The sequence below is a fragment of the Thrips palmi genome, unplaced genomic scaffold (genome assembly GCF_012932325.1).
Source record: "Thrips palmi isolate BJ-2018 unplaced genomic scaffold, TpBJ-2018v1 HiC_scaffold_15, whole genome shotgun sequence".
NCBI classification, from domain to species: Eukaryota; Metazoa; Arthropoda; class Insecta; order Thysanoptera; family Thripidae; genus Thrips; species Thrips palmi.
The window spans coordinates 3,525,376-3,543,066 of record NW_023144624.1 but is presented as its reverse complement, the minus strand read 5'-3'; the positions used below and the strand labels follow the sequence as shown (position 1 = coordinate 3,543,066).

Genomic DNA, 17,691 nt, shown 5'->3' with positions numbered 1-17,691 from the left:
GAGACCTTTAGTGATAGGAAGTTATCATAAGAATAATAGGTCAAATAATTTATAGGAAATTTAAGTTCAAATTATTTCCTTGAAATTCTTACAATTAATTTTAAAGATCATTCTAAGTAAAGAAAATATTAAATTTTGAGTTAAGTTTCTCTTCTGATGTTTGCTGCCGTCGCTTGTTTAGTAAACAAATTCCTTCTTTGATTGGAAATTCCCCTGAGCTTCTCTCTTTCAGAAGTCTAGTTTTACCCACTTCGCTCCAATAACGGCTGTGTCCTTCGTCCTATCGAATTTCCATTAGAAGAACCATTTCAACATCAAAAACTATGGTAACTGTCACCCTTCCTAGATTTTTTTCGCACTATAATTTCCATGCACATTTGAAACCATTCTTTTGTAGAGATTTGGTTCCTTTCCTTTTGGCTTTACTTCTATTATTTAATGGGGAGGTAAGTGTGGAGACATATAGTTGAATTCCTTGAATAGCTCGTAAGATTTTTTTTTTAAATTTTGTTGCTTGCTTATTGCTGTCTTATTTGAATCTTTGCATATTTAGGCCGACTTGAGTTTAAATGAAACTCATCAAGAGTTACTTAAGCGTTATTCACAGTTCGCTCGGTACCAGCGGAATGAAAACATGAAGGCAATTCAATATGCATTTCAGGATGTCATTGATTCCAGGTGATCAAATTATTTTGAGGATGGTTTCTTACCTTATTTTCAGTTATTAATGTTTGTTCTTTTCAAAATAGACTCCTCGAAGCAACTTACACTGCTGAAGAAGTTCGAGAGATGTTGACTACTTTGAGTGAAGTTGTACGAGGAGATATGGAAACTGAACTTATCAGCTTTGCCCATATTAATGTTCTGCTCATTCAACAACTCTGCTCACAAGCTGAGAAGTGGCATTTGAGGTTGAAGGTAGATTTAGATCAACTTCAGGATCAGTAAGTTCAAAAAATATTCCTTATATGAGTTTTTCCAAATGGAAACCTTTTAAACTTTACTGTTTGTCACCATTAACTAAAATAAATTAAAAAATTAGGGAACTGTTAGAGAAAGTGAAGGCATGGGAAAAGGGTGAAGATCAGCCTTTTGCTGCAAGGAGACCAGAAAAATTGGAACCATTGGGAAACGAAGGGTCACAAGGGCCTGGTCAACTGTTGCGTGAACAGAATGATTTATTACGTCAGGAGAATGTTGACCATCAAAATAAAATCCACGATCTGCAAGGACAAGTGAGTGGAAACTGTATTGCTTACTATTTCCATTGTGGTTAGACTTACTTTCTTTTTATTGTAATATAGGTGCATCGCCTTGAACAAGAAAGGAGTTTGTTGCAAAGGAGCCTTATTGAATTCAAGGATGAAATGGAGCAATTCCAAAAGGCCAACCTATCAAAAAGTTTAGAGCTGGACACAAGTCACTTTGAGGAGGTAAAGAGCAACTAATATGATTTGTGAAAATTCCATATGGAAGCCTACTCTCTTTTACTGAGAAAGGAAAGGGACACTTTTCATGACTTATGAATGCAACTTTACATGTAGGTGGAGAACAAGCTAAGTGCACTCAGTTGCAGCCTCAAAGAGACTGAAGAAGGTCGCCAAGAAGTTCTAACACAGTTAGATCAGACTAGTGAGCAATTACTCCAAGTCCAATCTCAGCTCCAGTTGGCAGAGCAGGTAAGTTTTCTTTCCTTTGACGTTTCAAAATTTTACATTACCGGACCAACTGTTATATTCATTTTCCTGTAAACTTAGGAACTTGAAAGGAAATTCAGCCAGACAGCTGCATATGCTACAATGAAGAAAATCTTGACCACAAAGAATGAGCAGATAAAGGAACTTCGTAAGAAGTTGCAGTCTTATGAACCAGAAGATGCAGTGGGAGATGTTGAAAGAGAATGATGGTGGGTTTTACTTTCTTCAGGGCAACTTTTGTACTTCTTTATTTTTTACAAGAGCTTTGACATCACAATTTTATATTCTTTTGTTTTATGATAGGAGCAATCTTGTATCTTTCCTAGAAATAATTTATTTTTCAAGTAGAAACATGAATAACTTTGTACCTCTTCTTGTCACTTAACTTATTTATCACATTTTTCATGTTTTAAAATTAAATTTGTCACTTATTTTAAATGTATTGCCGTCACCAACGGTCACCAAGGTGTGAAAATTTGTGTGTATTTTAGTCATTTTTTTCAGACTGTCACCTAAATAAATATTTTTTCATTGCAGCTGTACCGAGCTGTACACTGTTTTAACGTTGGTGGGATTGTCATAATTCTGGTTGAATTTTAATTGAATAAACTAAAGCAAACAGCGCACAATATCATTATTCCCATACCCGTAAATAAACCCACGTTCCCCCGCAGCGTGCCATTAACGTAAGTTTCCAGAAACTAATGAAAGGTGAGAATCGGACACAAGCCCAAATTGTGGACGACATGCCCCGTGGATGACAAGACGCATCTCGAAATCTCCCTCGCTTTCTCTTTCCGCGGAGGCCATGTCCGCGGTATCGGTCCACCATCAGGCCGCGGCGCCGCGGGGATGCAGCTCGCTCAGCTCGCCCCGGTGTCCGATGTCGTCGACACCGAGATGAGAAAGATGAGATACGCGAGTGGCGCCGGCGCTCCGCCCCGCCATTTTCGGGACGTGTGCTGGGGACTTCCCCGGGGGTTGCTGGCCAGGAGCCGTGCGTGCGTGTGGCGCCGAGGCCGGCGTCGCTTCGCGGATCATTTTGACTGTGAGGCAGTGGGGGCATCACATATCAGGTGGTGAGCCCTTTCCTCGTCCTCTCTCTGTTGCACTAGGTGGGACACTCCGTAAGGGTGCGACTGAGACAGAGCGACGAACCGCTCTTCCGAATCGCGCAGCTGCTCACGCGTGGCTGCTGGGCCGCCGCCGCCGCGGTTTTCCTTCTCTGCGAGTGTTCTTTGTGGGCGGTGGGCGACCGCGGTTCGGTTTGACTGGCCTGGACTGGCCCCGCTCCGCCCCTGGCATGGCATGGCCACCATTCGAGGCTCTCTAGGCACGGCGGGCAGGGCCGCTAGGGCCGCGGCCGCAAGGCAAGGTGGGAGGGCGGCATGGGGTCAAACCGCGGGTCAAACGCGCGCCATGCGGACGGCCGGTTCTGCGAAACCACCGCCAAGGGGTGGGGTTGTCAGCGTTGCCAGCCCCTGGAAAACAAAAGCAAAACGGAACGAAACAAAGGGCGTGGCGGGGTCGAAGTGCTCGCCGGGGGGCGCTTGCCGCGGGGCGCTTGCCGCGAGGGTCGGGTCGCGACAACTGTCCCCACCGCGCCCCCGGAGAGGTGGCGGACGGACGGGCGGTGTCGCTTAGAGCCATAACGCGAGCTGCGTCTCTCTCCCACTCACGGCGACACCCGTGGACGGGGGCGGCGGGTTTCGGACGCACCCAGAGGCACGGCGGCGCGGCACGGCGGCACGCCTTGGCGGGACAGGTGGGGCCGCACTGACGGTGGCCCACTGTGCATCTCATTCTCATTCGCGCCCAGTGCCCGCCAGGAGACGCACCGCCATGACGACCCCTGGACTCGCCCGCAGCACCGCGCACGCCGCCGTCGTCGCCGTCCTCGCCCTGGCCTGCCTCGGTAAGCACCGCACCAGGATCACGAGGATTCCCGCTTCCTCCGCCGTGCGTTCTTCTTTGGTGGAGCGCAAATCTGTGACTATTTCCGGTGTAGGGAATTCCGTTTCTCGGAACAACTACCACCCCCGCCCAACTTTCGGATGTGGAAGGTCCTCCTATCAACGTGGTGGTGTGGGACTGACGAGAAATAACAGAATCGAAGTTTCAAACCGCGTACCGCCGTGCTCTCCTCCAAGTCGGCCTGCCTGTGCTGGTGCTGGGCCGCTGGGCCGCTGCTCCTACTCGAGATGACCCGGCCGGCAGCGAGAACCGGAACCTGTGCGACCTTGAGCGTTGTCGCGCCGCCGCGCCGGGGACGAGCAGGAGTGAGTTTTGATTTGTACCGTCGCCGCCGGAGTCGGACGACAGACGACACGCAAGGCCGCCGGGGCGTCATCGTCTTCGGCCTGAGGGTGGGGCGCGCGGCGGGGCGGGGCGGGGACGCGGAGGCACTACTTGTTGAGCAGCAAGTGGCGCGTGATGCGTGGTGCTGCGGCCCGGCGTCGTTCTGATCGTCCTGGTCGTTCTCGGTGCTCGGTCCTCGCGCCGCCACGGCGCCATGGCGGCGCCGCACGCGAGACACCGTCATCGGACCCCTTTGTTGCACTCCATGCTCGACCTGCTGCAACGAATAACCGAATCCGACGGAAACCTTTCGGATGAGAGATCACCCGCCCAGAGGAGCGACGCGGGCGCGGCCCGGCCGCCCGGTCCGACACACCGAATTGTCGCTTTCCTTGAACACGATCCTCTGACCTTTCGACTGCCTCCGCGTTTGTTGCTTGCGTTGCCTGTTGTTGCCGTGTGAGTCCGTGAGTCACTGCAGCCCATCCTCCGAACCTGCTGCTGCCGGCGCTGCTGGGGGCACTCTAGCCGTCGGCGACTTGGTCCGAGCGCCACGCCACGCCGCGTCGAGGGCTATTGACTCTGCTTGCATTTGTTTCGGGGCGCCATGGGTGTCAAGGCCGGGGCGACGCGCATTGTGTTGTCGCCTCTCTCTAGCCTCTCTGGCATCTCAAGAGGCGGTCGTGACGAGGACCAAGAAGGCGCTCGTTGCGCCAGGCGCTGCCAGGCGCGAGGCAGCGAACCTCCTCAGTTTGCGAAACGGGGTGGCGGCGAGCGCCTGCCGGGTAGGCAACCGCCCGGCGGCGACGCGCCGCAGCGCCCGCGTTGCCTGCTCGCCCGGCGCTCGGCGCGCGCGACGGTCGGCAGCAGCTGAAATAGCTGGTGCGAACTCTCCATTTCCAAAGCGCGAGTCGGCAGCAGCGGAGCGGGGCCGGCCGCGCCGCACGGTGCCGGGAACCGCGTCGTTCCTCGTTCCGCTGCTGCAAGGCGACGTCGCCTTTATACTCCGGCCGAGGGCCGCTGCCAATGGTAGTCAAGGCGGCAGTGGCCCTTTGACCGCGAGGACTCAGAGGCCTTCGTTTTCTGGTCGGAGGACAGGTCCTCGTGCTCGAGGTAGGCCGTTCCGTGCTAACTGTACGCGCGCGTGTGCCCGGCCGTCCAGCCAACGGGCCGGCCGGGGCGGGCGCTGCGTGCTGCATACCCTACGCAGTGCTACGCAGCGGAGGGAAGCCCCAAGCCCCGACGGCCGCAAAGCACGAAGCGCGTGCTTCTCGGTGTTTATTGAACCGCCTCCTGTCCGCAGCCCGCGGCCAGGTGTTCCAGCAGCAGGGCTTCCAACGCGGCGCGCAGCGGCTCGGCTCGCCGAGGCAGCAGCAGTCGTTCGGCAGCTTCGCCGAGCCGCAGTTCCAGAGGCAGCAGCAGCCGCAGTTCCAGCAGTTCCAGAGGCAGCCGGAGTTCCAGAGGCAGCAGCAGCAGCAGTTCCAGCAGCCGCTCCAGCAACAACAGTTCCAGCAGTTCCAGCAGGCTAGTGGCTTCAGCTGCCCCGAGCGCAACGGCTACTTCGCCAACTCGCGCCAGTGCGACGCGTACTACAAGTGCGAGAACGGCGTGGCCAAGGAGGAGCTGTGCCCGGACGGGCTGCTGTTCAACGACAAGAACAGCCCCTTCAGCTACCCGTGCAGCTACCCCAACGAGGTGCAGTGCCTGACGCGCTCCGCCGTCCGTGAGTATCCCCGCTTACCGCGTCCCGCGCGGCGCACGACCGGCCCTTGGGACTTCCCCGTCCGACGCCCCGCTCTTGTTGCAGAGCCGGCCCAGCCCACCGAGGACTGCCCCCACCAGTACGGCTACTACGCGCTGGGCGACGCCGCCAACTGCGGCAAGTTCATGAACTGCGCGGCCGGGCGCGGCTACGTGTTCGACTGCCCCGACGGGCTGGCCTTCAACCCGGAGACCTACCACTGCGACTGGCCCGACCAGGTGGCGTCCTGCGACGCGGAGGGTGAGTACCTCTGCTGACCTCCGAACAGGCTAACGCTGCACCGTGGGCCCGAAGACCGATGAACCTAAACTCTAGACGGGTTTTGAGCTCCTGAGTCGCTAACTGTGACTGGAAGCGACTGTGTGTGAGCCCCCCAATAGATTGCTTTCCGTGCGAGGAATCCATTGGTATAGGGTCACACGTTCGGTTCAAGTGGTCTTTAGCGACTGTGGAGCGTCTAGAGTTTTGGCCGCCTCCACCGGTCTTCTGACCCACTGTGCGCTGTGCGCACGAGGCGCATGGCTCGTGATACACCACACGTCGGTTTCATTTCGCCCCGTCGCCCTGCCTTCTGTCCTCAGCGTTCCTGCAGTTCCGCTGCCCCGAGGAGCCCCTCCTGTTCGGCCAGCGCCCCGCCGAGACCCGCCTCCTGCGCTCCAACACTGACTGCGAGCACTACTTCGCGTGCGTCAACGGCAGGCCCAGGCGGTACAACTGCGGCGAGGGGAACGCCTTCAGCGAGGAGCTCGGCCACTGCGACGTCGCCGAGAACGTGACGGGATGGTGAGGCACTTGCCACTTGCTGTTGGTGGTGGAGAGGGGAAGAAGGGGGAGCTTGGGCTGAGCACTGACTGCTCCGCGTTCGTCGTTTGGTTTCAGCGCCCCAGCCTTCCGCAGCGGAAACGACTTCAGGCAGACCCGGTTGTTCTGATTTGGGCGTGTACACCAGCTCCAACCACCAATGGACATCGTTGCCCTACATGATAATACAAACTGTGATTAGTTATCGATATATCGTTAAGTGTAAATTTTAAGTGATCTGTATTGTAAGAAAGTATATTTTAATTCAAACAAGTTCTCTCGCTGCGTTCTCCCAGTTCATAATCAAAGGATACTTTATTTTTTGGAGGAAGTGAGTGACCAAAAACACAAGTTCATAAAGAAATATACATTTATTTTAAATAAATTTCATTGCATCACATTGAAGTATAAAGAAAAAGAAATCCTATGAAAGAATCCTACAAGAGATTAACCAAAACTGTAAAGGAATGGGAAGGCTAGGTGCATTATCAAGTAACCAATTTGAGACAAAACAAAATTTACAAGTCATATGAAGCACTTAAATATTTTCCTTTGAGAATGTCATCATTCAAGTTAATATAAAATTAAAAATTCATGATTCAGCACCAGCACAATCCCTTTAACAAGAACAAATCAGTCAAACTATTGCTTTTTGATACATAAGAAACAAAATAAAACAAACATAACAGTGCCATAAAATTAACAAATTTACTTTAGCTAGCTACAATTACAAGAACTCTGCAAGGAGACAAGAGTACAGAAAATATCAGCTGTACATTCTGCACACAGTGCAAGGATTGCAACTGGGAAGTGGCTCCATATGTATACTCATATAGGAACATCAACTAAACAAAACATCTTTCAAAATCCTACAGTTGGTCTGCAATTATCACAACTTGCAGGACCACTGCCTGTTTTTTTTTCATAATCTTACAATATCATGATGTAATTTCAGAAAACACAACAATCACATATTGGTGGTTTGGATAGTTGTGATGATTGCAGGAATAGGTCAACACAACTTAATGCACTATCAGATGCATTTGAGCTTGTCATTGGTCAACTAAAATGGAAGGCATCACTTCAAAAGGGATAATATTTCTTCTTCTAACAACAACAAAATAATAATTTATAAAACTCGAAGAAAAAAATGGAGCTGTGAGAAGTTACACTGTCTTACTTCATTTTGGCACTTGGAAAGGTAAATACTAAAATTTCTAGGGTAAAGCAAGCTGTGTTGGCAAACTTTTCTATAGAACAGACCACTTAGTTTATCCTAACAAGAGCTTGTCAGTTTGATACCACATACCATCTCAGAATTAAAATCTCATTGAATTCGTGGTTTACAAACTTGGCAATAATGCATGCAAAATATTCCATACCAGAAACAAATTTTGAAAGTACAAAAATATAAACTAGACAAGAAGAATCACTGCTAACTGAAAAATGGTAAGGTGTATCCTTTCTCATACATTTGAAGAACTGCATGGATCTTAACATAATAATACAAAGATTTACATCTGAACAAATACCCAGACCAGCTTTGCAGCCTGATGACGAAGAAGCCTTCTAAGATTCCAAGCCATCAAAGAACCATACTAACACGACATTAAAACTGATACAGCTTCATGAGCCACATCAAATCAAACTAAAAAAAATAAAAAAAAATTGAGCAAATGATACATTAAACAAAACATGAGCACTAACTACTACAGATAGCCTGTGTCGTTTTTCAAAATCAATTCTCTGCCAAAACTTTTGGACATTTAAGGGGAATTCAAAGCTTACAAACATGTCAGAACATATTTGGAAGCCAAACGAGAAATCAAAATACAAAGAAACACTGTTTATGATGAGAAACATGACAGTAGTTCGTCTGGCATTGTGTCTTACAAGCTGCAAGTTTCCCAGATCAGTACTAGGGACCGATAATAAAAATCCTGAACTGAACTAACGACTAGATGAAACAGCTCAACTTCAAATAGAGCCACATGAACTACTTTCCATCTGTGTTCGTTGAATTACTAAATAAAGCAGTTTGTTTGGCAAAAATTATCCGTTAGGTTCTGGAAAGGATCCTTTTCATACATTTTGTTTCAGAAGCATTGTATAGCTGCACAGGGAGAATCACTCAAATTATATCAAGAAATGAAAATGTCTTTTGATTTACTACAGACAGACATAAGAATCAACAGTGATATGTATGTAAGACAGATATCACAAAGTTTGCACAATCTTTAAAGGGGGAAGCAGAGGAGGAAAGAGTGTCTACAAAAGAATATACCTAAAAGTTACCTAATTTTGATTTATTACAAATTGATCCATGCAAATCTTCTTGCAACACGAATAGGACTGCCAGAGTAAGATACTAATCGTCTATGGAAAAAGCATGAGAGACTGAAGAGAAGCAAACCAAAACAAAAATAAGTAAGAATTTTGTAAAGGCTCTGGTGAGAAGAAAAGCCATACAGACAGCAAAAATACAAAACCCTGCACTCTTGTGCTACTGGTAAAACATAGTTATATGCAAAAATATACTCTCACTAGGTGAAATTCAAATTGGGGAGACAAATCTTTACATTAGAAGGCATTATACAATGTAGATGCAAATTAATTACGTAGATGAATCATTTCCCATGGAATCTTCTGGGTAAACACGTGCACAGATCATTTTCACCAAATTTCAGAATGCACCACTTTTGTTTCCCAAAATTTTAAAAGAAAATTTTGCAGTTTTCCTCAAATAAACGCCTTGACAATATAACTTCTTCTTTAAAGAAAACAAAATTTAAAAAAATGTGTCGTAACAATAAATTACAAACCAGAAACATTAATTTGACAATACAAGTAAGAGATAAATCAGTCATCTTTTGTGTCCCGTAACAACCCATAATTAAACAACATGGAAGGGCAGGCTTCAGAGGAAGGGGGAGGATTAATAGCATACTGTATGGGATAATAGTAGTTCAAAATCTTTTTTTACAGGGAAGGGGGGAAGAGGTACAGATAATTGAAGTCAATCTCCTCAAACGGCAAAAAATTCTTCTAATAAAAAATTGTTGAACAGCCTGCTTAGTTAGGGGATTGGAAAAAAATTGTCAGAATTATTCCTAATAGATAGAATACAACTTTAATTAACAAAGGTGGATATTTTGATTTTCAAGGTACCAGAACCACATGTCAGTCAAAGAATTACAATTTTACATCTACTTCTTATTCTATTAAAATATTTGCTATGATATTCTCTATGTAAAAATCAATTGAATTTGAGGCACTGTTTTCAATACCAATTTTTCTAAGACAGCAAGGTCACAATGATATAATGACTGCTATAAAGAAAACTGGCACCATTCATAATTTAATTCCTATAGAAAAAAAAAGTTGAATGTGACTGGAACTAAAATGGCGATAGTCATAAGACTGTGCATCTTCAGACTTCTCCCAACTGCTTCTCTCCACAAGGATGTCACAAGTTACACACACACTAACTCACACACAAACAAACATACACACACAATCATCATTCATTCCTATTATTTTAAGAGGGGAAAAAAAAAGTATTACAAAAATAATACACTTTTCCTGCTGAGTTCAGAGATCGTTTGACCTTCATTCCATTCTCAAGCACATACTACGATTATCACAACACTGGAATTTCTTCTGCTCCACTTTACGGCACCTGTGAAGCAGAAGACGTACCAAGACGTATTCAAAGTTTTCCTTATGACACTAATTGCACCAACTGTTGCAAAACAACACTGCTGTTGACTTAATAGTTCACAGACACATGTTGAAAACAAATTCAGCAAGATGCAAAATCGAATAAATAAATAGCACTAAGCAGTAGAAAATTATCTTCATATAGTCAACATCTAATTCCACAAGTCTTCTGCTGCACTTTTAAAATCATAAATTAAAACTTGTTGGCAGAATGCTTCTGATTTTGCAAAATCTAGAAAAATAAGAAAAACATGCATTGTCAGCAAGCAGAGACAACAAAACACTGTGATAAAGGACTATTTGTTATGGAACAGTTTCCCTTACCTCTTGGAGACAAGACTAATAGAGATGTCAGACAGCACAGCCCTTGCGAGTACCATAAAGCACTTTGAGCTCTGGGAAGATGACTCTTCTGATGAGCACATTAGTTTTGCCAGCTAGCATCGCTCTCTGAGGATCCTTTTTCAATGTTTTAATGCCAGGTTTATGCACCAGAAAGGCATTGTCAAGAATTTGAAAATCATAGTTAAGGACACACAGCGCATAACCCTGGGAACAATTAAAAAAATAATTAACACGGGGACTACGGTTTTAAAAAACGGAACAAAGCAGACCACGTGCTTCATGCTTCCGGTACAGCGACAAACTGCTCACCTGTGTCATTTTGTCGCTCTTGCCCTCCCACGAGAGCCGTTCATCATACAGGGGATCCCTGTGCGTGCCGATGAAAATGGGCTCCCAGTGGACGAAGTAGCCCAGCCGCTTCCCGATGTGGAACACGTGGAGCCCCGAGCTCTCCGGGGCGAGCACCCACTCTTTGGACTTAGGAACGTTGTGGCAGCCCGGGCACACTTTCTTGTGGAAGGGGATGGCGGTGCCGTTCTTGAGCATGGTGACCTGCGGCAGAAGCAAACACGTTGTGGCATATGGTTCTGCAGGCTGACCTGCCGCATCTCCGCGGTTAGGGACAGCCCCCAGCCCAGCCAAAGCCCCAGCCCCCCCAATGAGACGCGAAGCGACGCGACGCGCGCGACTGCAGACGCTGTGCAAATCTCAAGGTTGGCATTCCTGCAGTGGCTACTTGCGCCGCGTCGAGTCGCGTCGCGTCGCCATGGCGTCGCCGACCCGAGGCCCGAGGCCCCAGCTTCTCCAGGCTGGAGACTCCAGGCTCCGGCACGACTGTCTATGCCTGCCTTTCTGCCCGAGCCGGTCCGGGTCCGACGGGTCCGACAGACCGACTCCGCCAAAGCAGCCAAAGCCATCAAACTCCAACATTCTCGGCGACCCAGTCGTGACGAGGATCGCGATGACTGGCGGAGCGCGGAGCTGGCGGCACACATAATTGCCCGAGTATTTCTTTCCTCCCTTTTCTCCCTCTAATTTCACTTCATCGCGACGCGAATCTCCGCCGTCGGCGTCGTCCGGGAGAGATACCCGAGAGGATGGGGCACGACGACGGGGCAGCGCGGGAATGCCAAAGCCGCAGAGTGAGGGAAAAATGAAGGAAAAAAATCAAATGAAACTATTTTAAGTCTATATCTCCCCTCTAAAAAAAATCAAACACGGTACAATTTTAGGAGTGACGTTTATGGCCACCTTGGGAGGTTTGGGGGGCGTCTGGAGGGGTCTGAAGGGAGCGGGACAGGTGGCTCGGCGCCGTGGGGCGTGGGGCTGGGCGTGGGGCTGGGCGTGGGGCTGGGCCGCCTGGGCGTCGAGGGGAGGCACGGGGCCCGGCCAGGCCGGTGGCGTGCACCGGAGCGACTTCAGGTTTCATGACATCACGCGAGACCAAGTTAGTTTCCAGTTGCCACATTACACTGGAGTCCATTCATCAATCTACTTTACCGCCCACCCCGAACCCCGACCGACGGCGGACGCGGTGATTGCGACGCGAAGCGGGGTGAAGCGAGGTGAAGCGGGGCGTTGCGGGGTGAAGCGGGTTGAAGCGTGGTGAAGCGTGGTGAAGCGGGCCGATGCGGAGCAGGGCAACGCGGGTTGGAGTGGGTTGAATAGAGGAGTGAAGTGGGTTGAAGCGGGTTCGGTTCAAACTATAGGCGAAGCGAAGCTAGGCGAAGTGAGCAGGCGAGTCGACCCGAGACTGACACAATCAAAGGCGCATGACTCACTCATTACCGCCGGGACACGCCAACTTGAGGGGGAAACTAATCTTGATGGATCTCGGGCCAAACGCCACCATGCCACCCCGTTCCCTGTTCCCAGTTCGCTCTCCAATAGTCACATTGGATTTCCACCCGCTGGTTCGCATTGCCAGCATTGCACCGCCGCGAAGTCGAGTTCCAGCGTTCCAGCGGAGGAGAGAGGGGGGGGGGGGAAGAGAGCCAAAGGAGGAGAGCCCACAGCAAACAAGCGAGACGATGAGGACGACGACGACGACGACGACGCGGCCCGCCAACCCGCGCCAACCCCTGGACCGAAGGCCGAAGCCCGTAATCAGCCTTTGATCACACTTTGTACTCGTTCCACTTGAAGCCCCGGATCCCTCCTCCCTCCAAGTTGGCTCAAAGTTTGGGGGCGACTCGAGGTAAGGCTACTCGAACGGCGGGCGAGCGCGGCAACGCGGCGCACGGACTTGAACGAGGCGGGGGCGGCCTGGCCGGGCCGCGCCTTGAAGCCCCCACCAGAAATTAATGGCGAGGGGGGAGGGGGGCTTAAGGTGCGTGATGGCGATGCCGTACCCGAGCCTTTCAGGGACGGGAAAAATCTGCTGCTCTCGAGGCAAGGGTGTTTACGCCACTGGAAGGGCCGGGTGGAAGGGAGGATCAATAGGGGGCTGGCTTCCTTGGGGCTGGCCACACCAGCCACACCTCGCCCCGCGGGGCCACACCAAATTACCTCGCTTGACCAAATTAATTATGCAAATCAGAGGCGACGATAGCGGCCCATGCGCGGCCATGCGGTCGTTACGCGCGAGGCGAGGCACCTACCAGCTCGCGCTTGTTGGCCGGCAGCACGGCGCCCGCCTCCAGCTCGAAGATGGGCAGCGGGAACACCTTGGGGTTGGGCCGCGCCAGCGGCTTGTCCTGCCGCCGCACCATCTCCAGGAAGTCCGGGATGACGCCGGGGCTGGGGTACAGCTCGATGTCCGAGGCCAGCAGGTAGTGCGTCACGGCGGCCTCGCGCGCGATGTTGCGGCCCACGTTGACGGGGTACAGCAGGCTCTTCTGCGCCTTGTACAGCGACGACGCCGTCACGTTGGACCAGGGCGCGGGCCGCGAGCAGTTGGCGGGCGGCAGCACGGCGCGGTCGGGGCGCGGCACCATGCGCGGCACGTGGCGCGCGCCGAAGAACACGTGGAACGTCACCAGCTTGGACACGAGCGGCGACCCGCAGTCCCTCGCGTACTTGATGGCCTCGAGCGTGGGCGCGAAGTCCGTGCCCGGCGCGTACATGGCCAGCGACACGGGCCCGCGCCACCGCTCCAGCATCGGGGACAGGTTGTCCAGGAACGTGTAGTCCGCGTGCGTCGTGTAGGTGATGCTCTCCCAGCAGTGGAATGTCTCCGACGCCGTCACGTAGTTGTACAGCACCCAGTAGTCGCCGCGCTGGGCGGTGCGGGGCTCCACGGTGCGGTCGTGGCACGCGATCACGTCCTGCAGGCTCTTCTCCGTGGGGGGCGCCTCGCCGCCGCCGCCGCCCAGCGTGGTGCTCGTCGCCTTGGCGGGCGTCACCGGGTCGCCGGCGGGCGGCGCGGGCGGCGCGGCCTGGGGCAGCAGCGCGGGCGGCGGCATGCCCTCGTCGGGGTTGCTACCTCCGGCCACCACCGCGGAGGCAGCGCCCGCGCCAGCGCCGGGGGCAGCAGCCGCTACCGCCGCGGCCTGCGCCGACGACTGCTGCGGGGGTGGTGGAGGAGGCGGCGGGTTGATGTCGTTGGACTGGGGGCCGTCCGTCTGGGGCGGGTTGGGCATGTCGATGGACGCCAGGTTCCTCCCAGACGCCTGCGGGGACACACCAAGGCCACGTTAGCGACGCCGTCGCACAAAACAACCACACGCGCGCAAAAAACCAAACAAGAAAAAAAACATAATGACGGGTTCAGCTCGGTTACCTGCAGCTCCTCGATGAGCACCACAGCTCCATTCTTGGTGGCGAAGTGCGAGCCGAAGTAGAGCAAGATGACCACGTTGAGGATGACTGACAGCCGCAGCAGCCAGTTCCGCCGCGCCAGCATGGCGGGGGGCGCGGGGAGGTCCCCGAGGGGCGGGGGGTGGGGGGGCGTGGCGGGGGGGAGCGCGGCCCGCAGCCAGGGGCGCCCTCATCCCACGGTCATAGCGCCAGCCCGCGCCGGGTCTGCAGGGCCTGCAACACGGCAACAAAAAATCAACACGAGTTGGAGCGAGCTATCGCGGTGCGGGCCGAGCGGCGCGCGGCACACTCGAAGCAGCACGCCGAACGCGGTACATTACCGAAGGACTTGCCGTCAACATTCAACAAACAACAACAACACAAAAACTTGCATATTGCGGCCTGTCGCCGCGCCAACCGTAATGAGACGCACGTCGCGGTCCCGGCTCGGCTCCGCTCTCGCCTCGGCTGTGGCTCGGCTCGGCTCGGGCCGCTGCATGGCGCTTGGCGCTGCTCGGCTCTTGGCGCTTCAATTACAGCTAATGCCGCTTGCGCCGCCTGCGCCGCTTGCGCGTGCAGCCGAGAGCTTGCCAAGTCCTGCGAGTCCTGGGCAGGGCGGAGGGGTGCGGCGGGGCGGCCTGCACCTGCAGGTGCCAGCCAGCTGACGCCCCGCCCGCCCCGCCCCGCCCCGCCCCGACCACTCGGCTCCACTCATTAGCACTCGGCGACCGCGCACCGCGCCACCGGCCGCAAAGTCGCAACGCAACGTCCAGGGGAAACGACTCGCCCGCGTCCAGGGGGCCGTGTTGGGCGTACCCGGGCGTACCCGCTCACAATCTGCTTTGCACATAAAACACCACCCGCCGGCGGGGTGGCTGTCACGGCGGCACGCTGCCGACTTCCGTACCGACCAACGGCCGCAGCGCAGCGCCGCGCCGCGCCGAGCAGCGCAAAGGGGGAAGGCTGTCCGCGCGAGCGAGGCCGCGCCTTGCCTGCCGTGCCCGTTTTGCCCGCCCTGCAGCTTGCAGTGCAGCAGGATGCGCTGCAGGCCATCCGTCCGTCCGTCCCGACCAGCGCCAGCAGACTGATCCCGAGAGTCGTTTTCGTCGCTCTGTCTCTATCGCACTCAGGGGACGTTCCCTGTAGGTGCAAGAGAGACAGAGCGGCGAAAACGACTTTCGGAATCAGTCTGCAGCCAGCGTCACCCTGCAGAGGGTCTCGGCCGCCAGCCGCCGCGCGGCCTGCATGACGCCACCGCGCCACTCCGCCGCGGGGATCACGGGGATCAAGGATGCGCCGAACGGAACGCCCCCCCCCCTCCCCTCCCTCGCTTGGACTTGGACCGGAGCCCAGCCAAAAAGCGGCTCCGGGCGACCCCGACGGCCTTGCGGGCGTACTGGCGGCAGCGGGCAGTCGGCAGTGCAGACACGCGGCCCGTGCCGTACCCGGCGCACGAGGCACTGTACGTACGCACGGCGCGGCGCCACGCCACGTCCCTCGTTACCTCATCCCGACGGAAGGAAGGCAGCAAGTCCGACCGACTCCTCGAGTCCATCCTCGAGCCCGTCCCGTCCCGTCCCGTCCCGTCCGGCCTTAGACAGCAGGCTCGAGAAGAAACCGACCCAACGGCACCTTGAATCCTGGCCGCTCGGTCTGTCTGTCTGTCTGTCTGTCTGTCTGTCCGACCGACCGCCTTCCCGCCCGTCTGCCGGTGCGAGCTCGGCTCTCCTGCCTTGGCACTAACTCCGCGCTGCACTGCACTGCACCAGCCAAGCCAGTACGTAGGCTCGCTCCGAACCGTCATCCGTCACTGTGAGTCTCTCTCTCTCGCACCCTCGCACCCCTACGCAACGGCCCATGAGTGCGACAGAGACAGAGCCACGACGTTCGGACTCGGGCCGCAGCCCCTGCGACGCCCGGCGACGCCTGCAAGCCGCGCGCACAAAGAGCCGCGCTATTTTTCATCCCCGATAACGCACGCCGCGTGTAAATCACTGCGTCAATGGCGCCACGCGCGCCGCGGCCACAATGGCGACAAAGACGCCTCGCCGCGGCGCCCTCTGCGCCCTCCACGACGGCGTACCGCGATCAAGTTTCGGCAGCGCACGCACTGCCCATATTCGTACGGCAGGACGGCGGACGCGTTGACAGCGCCCACCCCCTGCCCCCTCGAGGTGTCGGTCGCCATGACAACGCCCCGCCCCGCCCCCACCAGGTCGTTTGAGGGGCACCGGCGCCGCCGCCTCCGCGGCCAAATTGGCTGGCGATGCAATCCTCTTATGAGCACTTATCGCACATCCAATCGAAAGCAAGCGGCCCCGCCGGCCAAGCCCGGCCAAGCCAAGGCCGCCGACGACGAGAGTGAAAACGCGAGAAACGCCACCGGCCCATTCCAATCCCCATCTCCGAATCGACCGGCTAGGCGGCGCGACGCGGCGCGACGCCATCGGGGGACATCCGCTTCACCTCTGCAGTTCCGGCCGGGATGCTGGCTGGCTGTCCGGCTGACTGTCTATGGCTGACTGTCTATGGCTGACTGTCTATGGCTGACTGTCTATGGCTGACTGTCTATGGCTGACTGTCTATGGCTGACTGTCTATGGCTGACTGTCTATGGCTGACTGTCTATGGCTGACTGTCTGGCTGAGTGACTGGGTCCTGGAGCACAGCTCCGTGTCGTCAAAAAAGATTCCAATCAAACGCACGAGAGTGCCTTCGGATTCCACGTTCAAATGGCAATTTGTTGCGCCTTTGATATTCGTTTTATTGGAGGACACTCGCGCTCGAAATGTGTGTGAGGGGTGGCGAGCGCCTGCGAGGTAGGCAGTCGGGCAGTGCCGTGGCACTCTGCTGCGTTACGGGCCGGCCTACCCAGCCGGGCGCTAGCCTCCCTGAACATCGCCTGGGGAGGGATTTGACAGCGCCATCGTTTGAGGGTACGCGTCGAAGAGTATCCAGGGCAACGGGAGCTCACAACCGCATGTAGAGGGAAGTCCTAAACATGCCGCCTGGCCCACCGCACGCCTGGAGCCCGGGGGACTGCGGAATGCAAAGACAAAGACAGACACACACAATGCAAGCGCAGCCCTCGCAGCCGGCGGCGACAAACGCGGCAAAAACAACAAGGCGGCTGTAGTAATAAACGACATTGCGTGCGTCACATCCAGTCACATACCGCGGCACGCGGCAGCCCGTCAACCATGTCGCCACCAACAATGCCGATCAATTGCACAACGGCGACGCGCTTCCAGCGAGCCTCCGGCGAGCCTCCAGGACGACGACGACGACGGCGTTGCCGCTGTCCAGCGGAAGAGTCGATCGCAATCCCAGC

The 17,691-nt window shown here is 54.0% G+C and overlaps 3 protein-coding genes across 6 annotated transcripts; 2 read left to right on the top strand and 1 right to left on the bottom strand.

Moving 5' to 3' along the window:
- Positions 1–167: 167 nt before the first annotated feature.
- LOC117641459 (leucine zipper transcription factor-like protein 1) lies at positions 168–2,321 on the top strand. 3 transcript variants are annotated; one of them, XM_034378799.1, is made up of 8 exons: positions 184–326; positions 398–446; positions 554–678; positions 750–944; positions 1,043–1,235; positions 1,305–1,433; positions 1,545–1,679; positions 1,758–2,321. In XM_034378799.1, exons 3-8 carry the CDS (start codon positions 635–637, stop codon positions 1,902–1,904), a joined length of 843 nt encoding a protein of 280 aa, XP_034234690.1. In that variant the 5' UTR covers positions 184–326; positions 398–446; positions 554–634; the 3' UTR covers positions 1,905–2,321. The 3 variants fall into 3 exon arrangements, with proteins under 3 accessions (XP_034234689.1, XP_034234688.1, XP_034234690.1); XM_034378798.1 differs by lacking the exon at positions 398–446 and having other exon boundaries at positions 168–326; XM_034378797.1 differs by having other exon boundaries at positions 177–446.
- Positions 2,322–3,521: 1,200 nt separating this feature from the next.
- Positions 3,522–6,831, top strand: LOC117641461 (protein obstructor-E). Of its 2 annotated transcripts, XM_034378801.1 has the most exons (6): positions 3,522–3,612; positions 5,299–5,410; positions 5,459–5,718; positions 5,803–5,997; positions 6,339–6,540; positions 6,637–6,831. In XM_034378801.1, the coding sequence occupies exons 1-6, from the start codon at positions 3,540–3,542 to the stop codon at positions 6,686–6,688; spliced, it is 894 nt and encodes a 297-aa protein (XP_034234692.1). In that variant the 5' UTR covers positions 3,522–3,539; the 3' UTR covers positions 6,689–6,831. The 2 variants fall into 2 exon arrangements, with proteins under 2 accessions (XP_034234692.1, XP_034234691.1); XM_034378800.1 differs by having other exon boundaries at positions 5,299–5,718.
- Positions 6,832–6,910: 79 nt separating this feature from the next.
- LOC117641074 (beta-1,4-glucuronyltransferase 1) lies at positions 6,911–14,503 on the bottom strand. Its single transcript, XM_034378179.1, has 6 exons — positions 14,345–14,503; positions 14,097–14,234; positions 13,224–13,952; positions 10,933–11,175; positions 10,603–10,827; positions 6,911–10,510 (listed from the first exon to the last, which is right to left on the bottom strand). Exons 1-5 carry the CDS (start codon positions 14,465–14,467, stop codon positions 10,630–10,632), a joined length of 1,431 nt encoding a protein of 476 aa, XP_034234070.1. The 5' UTR covers positions 14,468–14,503; the 3' UTR covers positions 6,911–10,510; positions 10,603–10,629.
- Between the last annotated feature and the right edge of the window lie 3,188 nt (positions 14,504–17,691).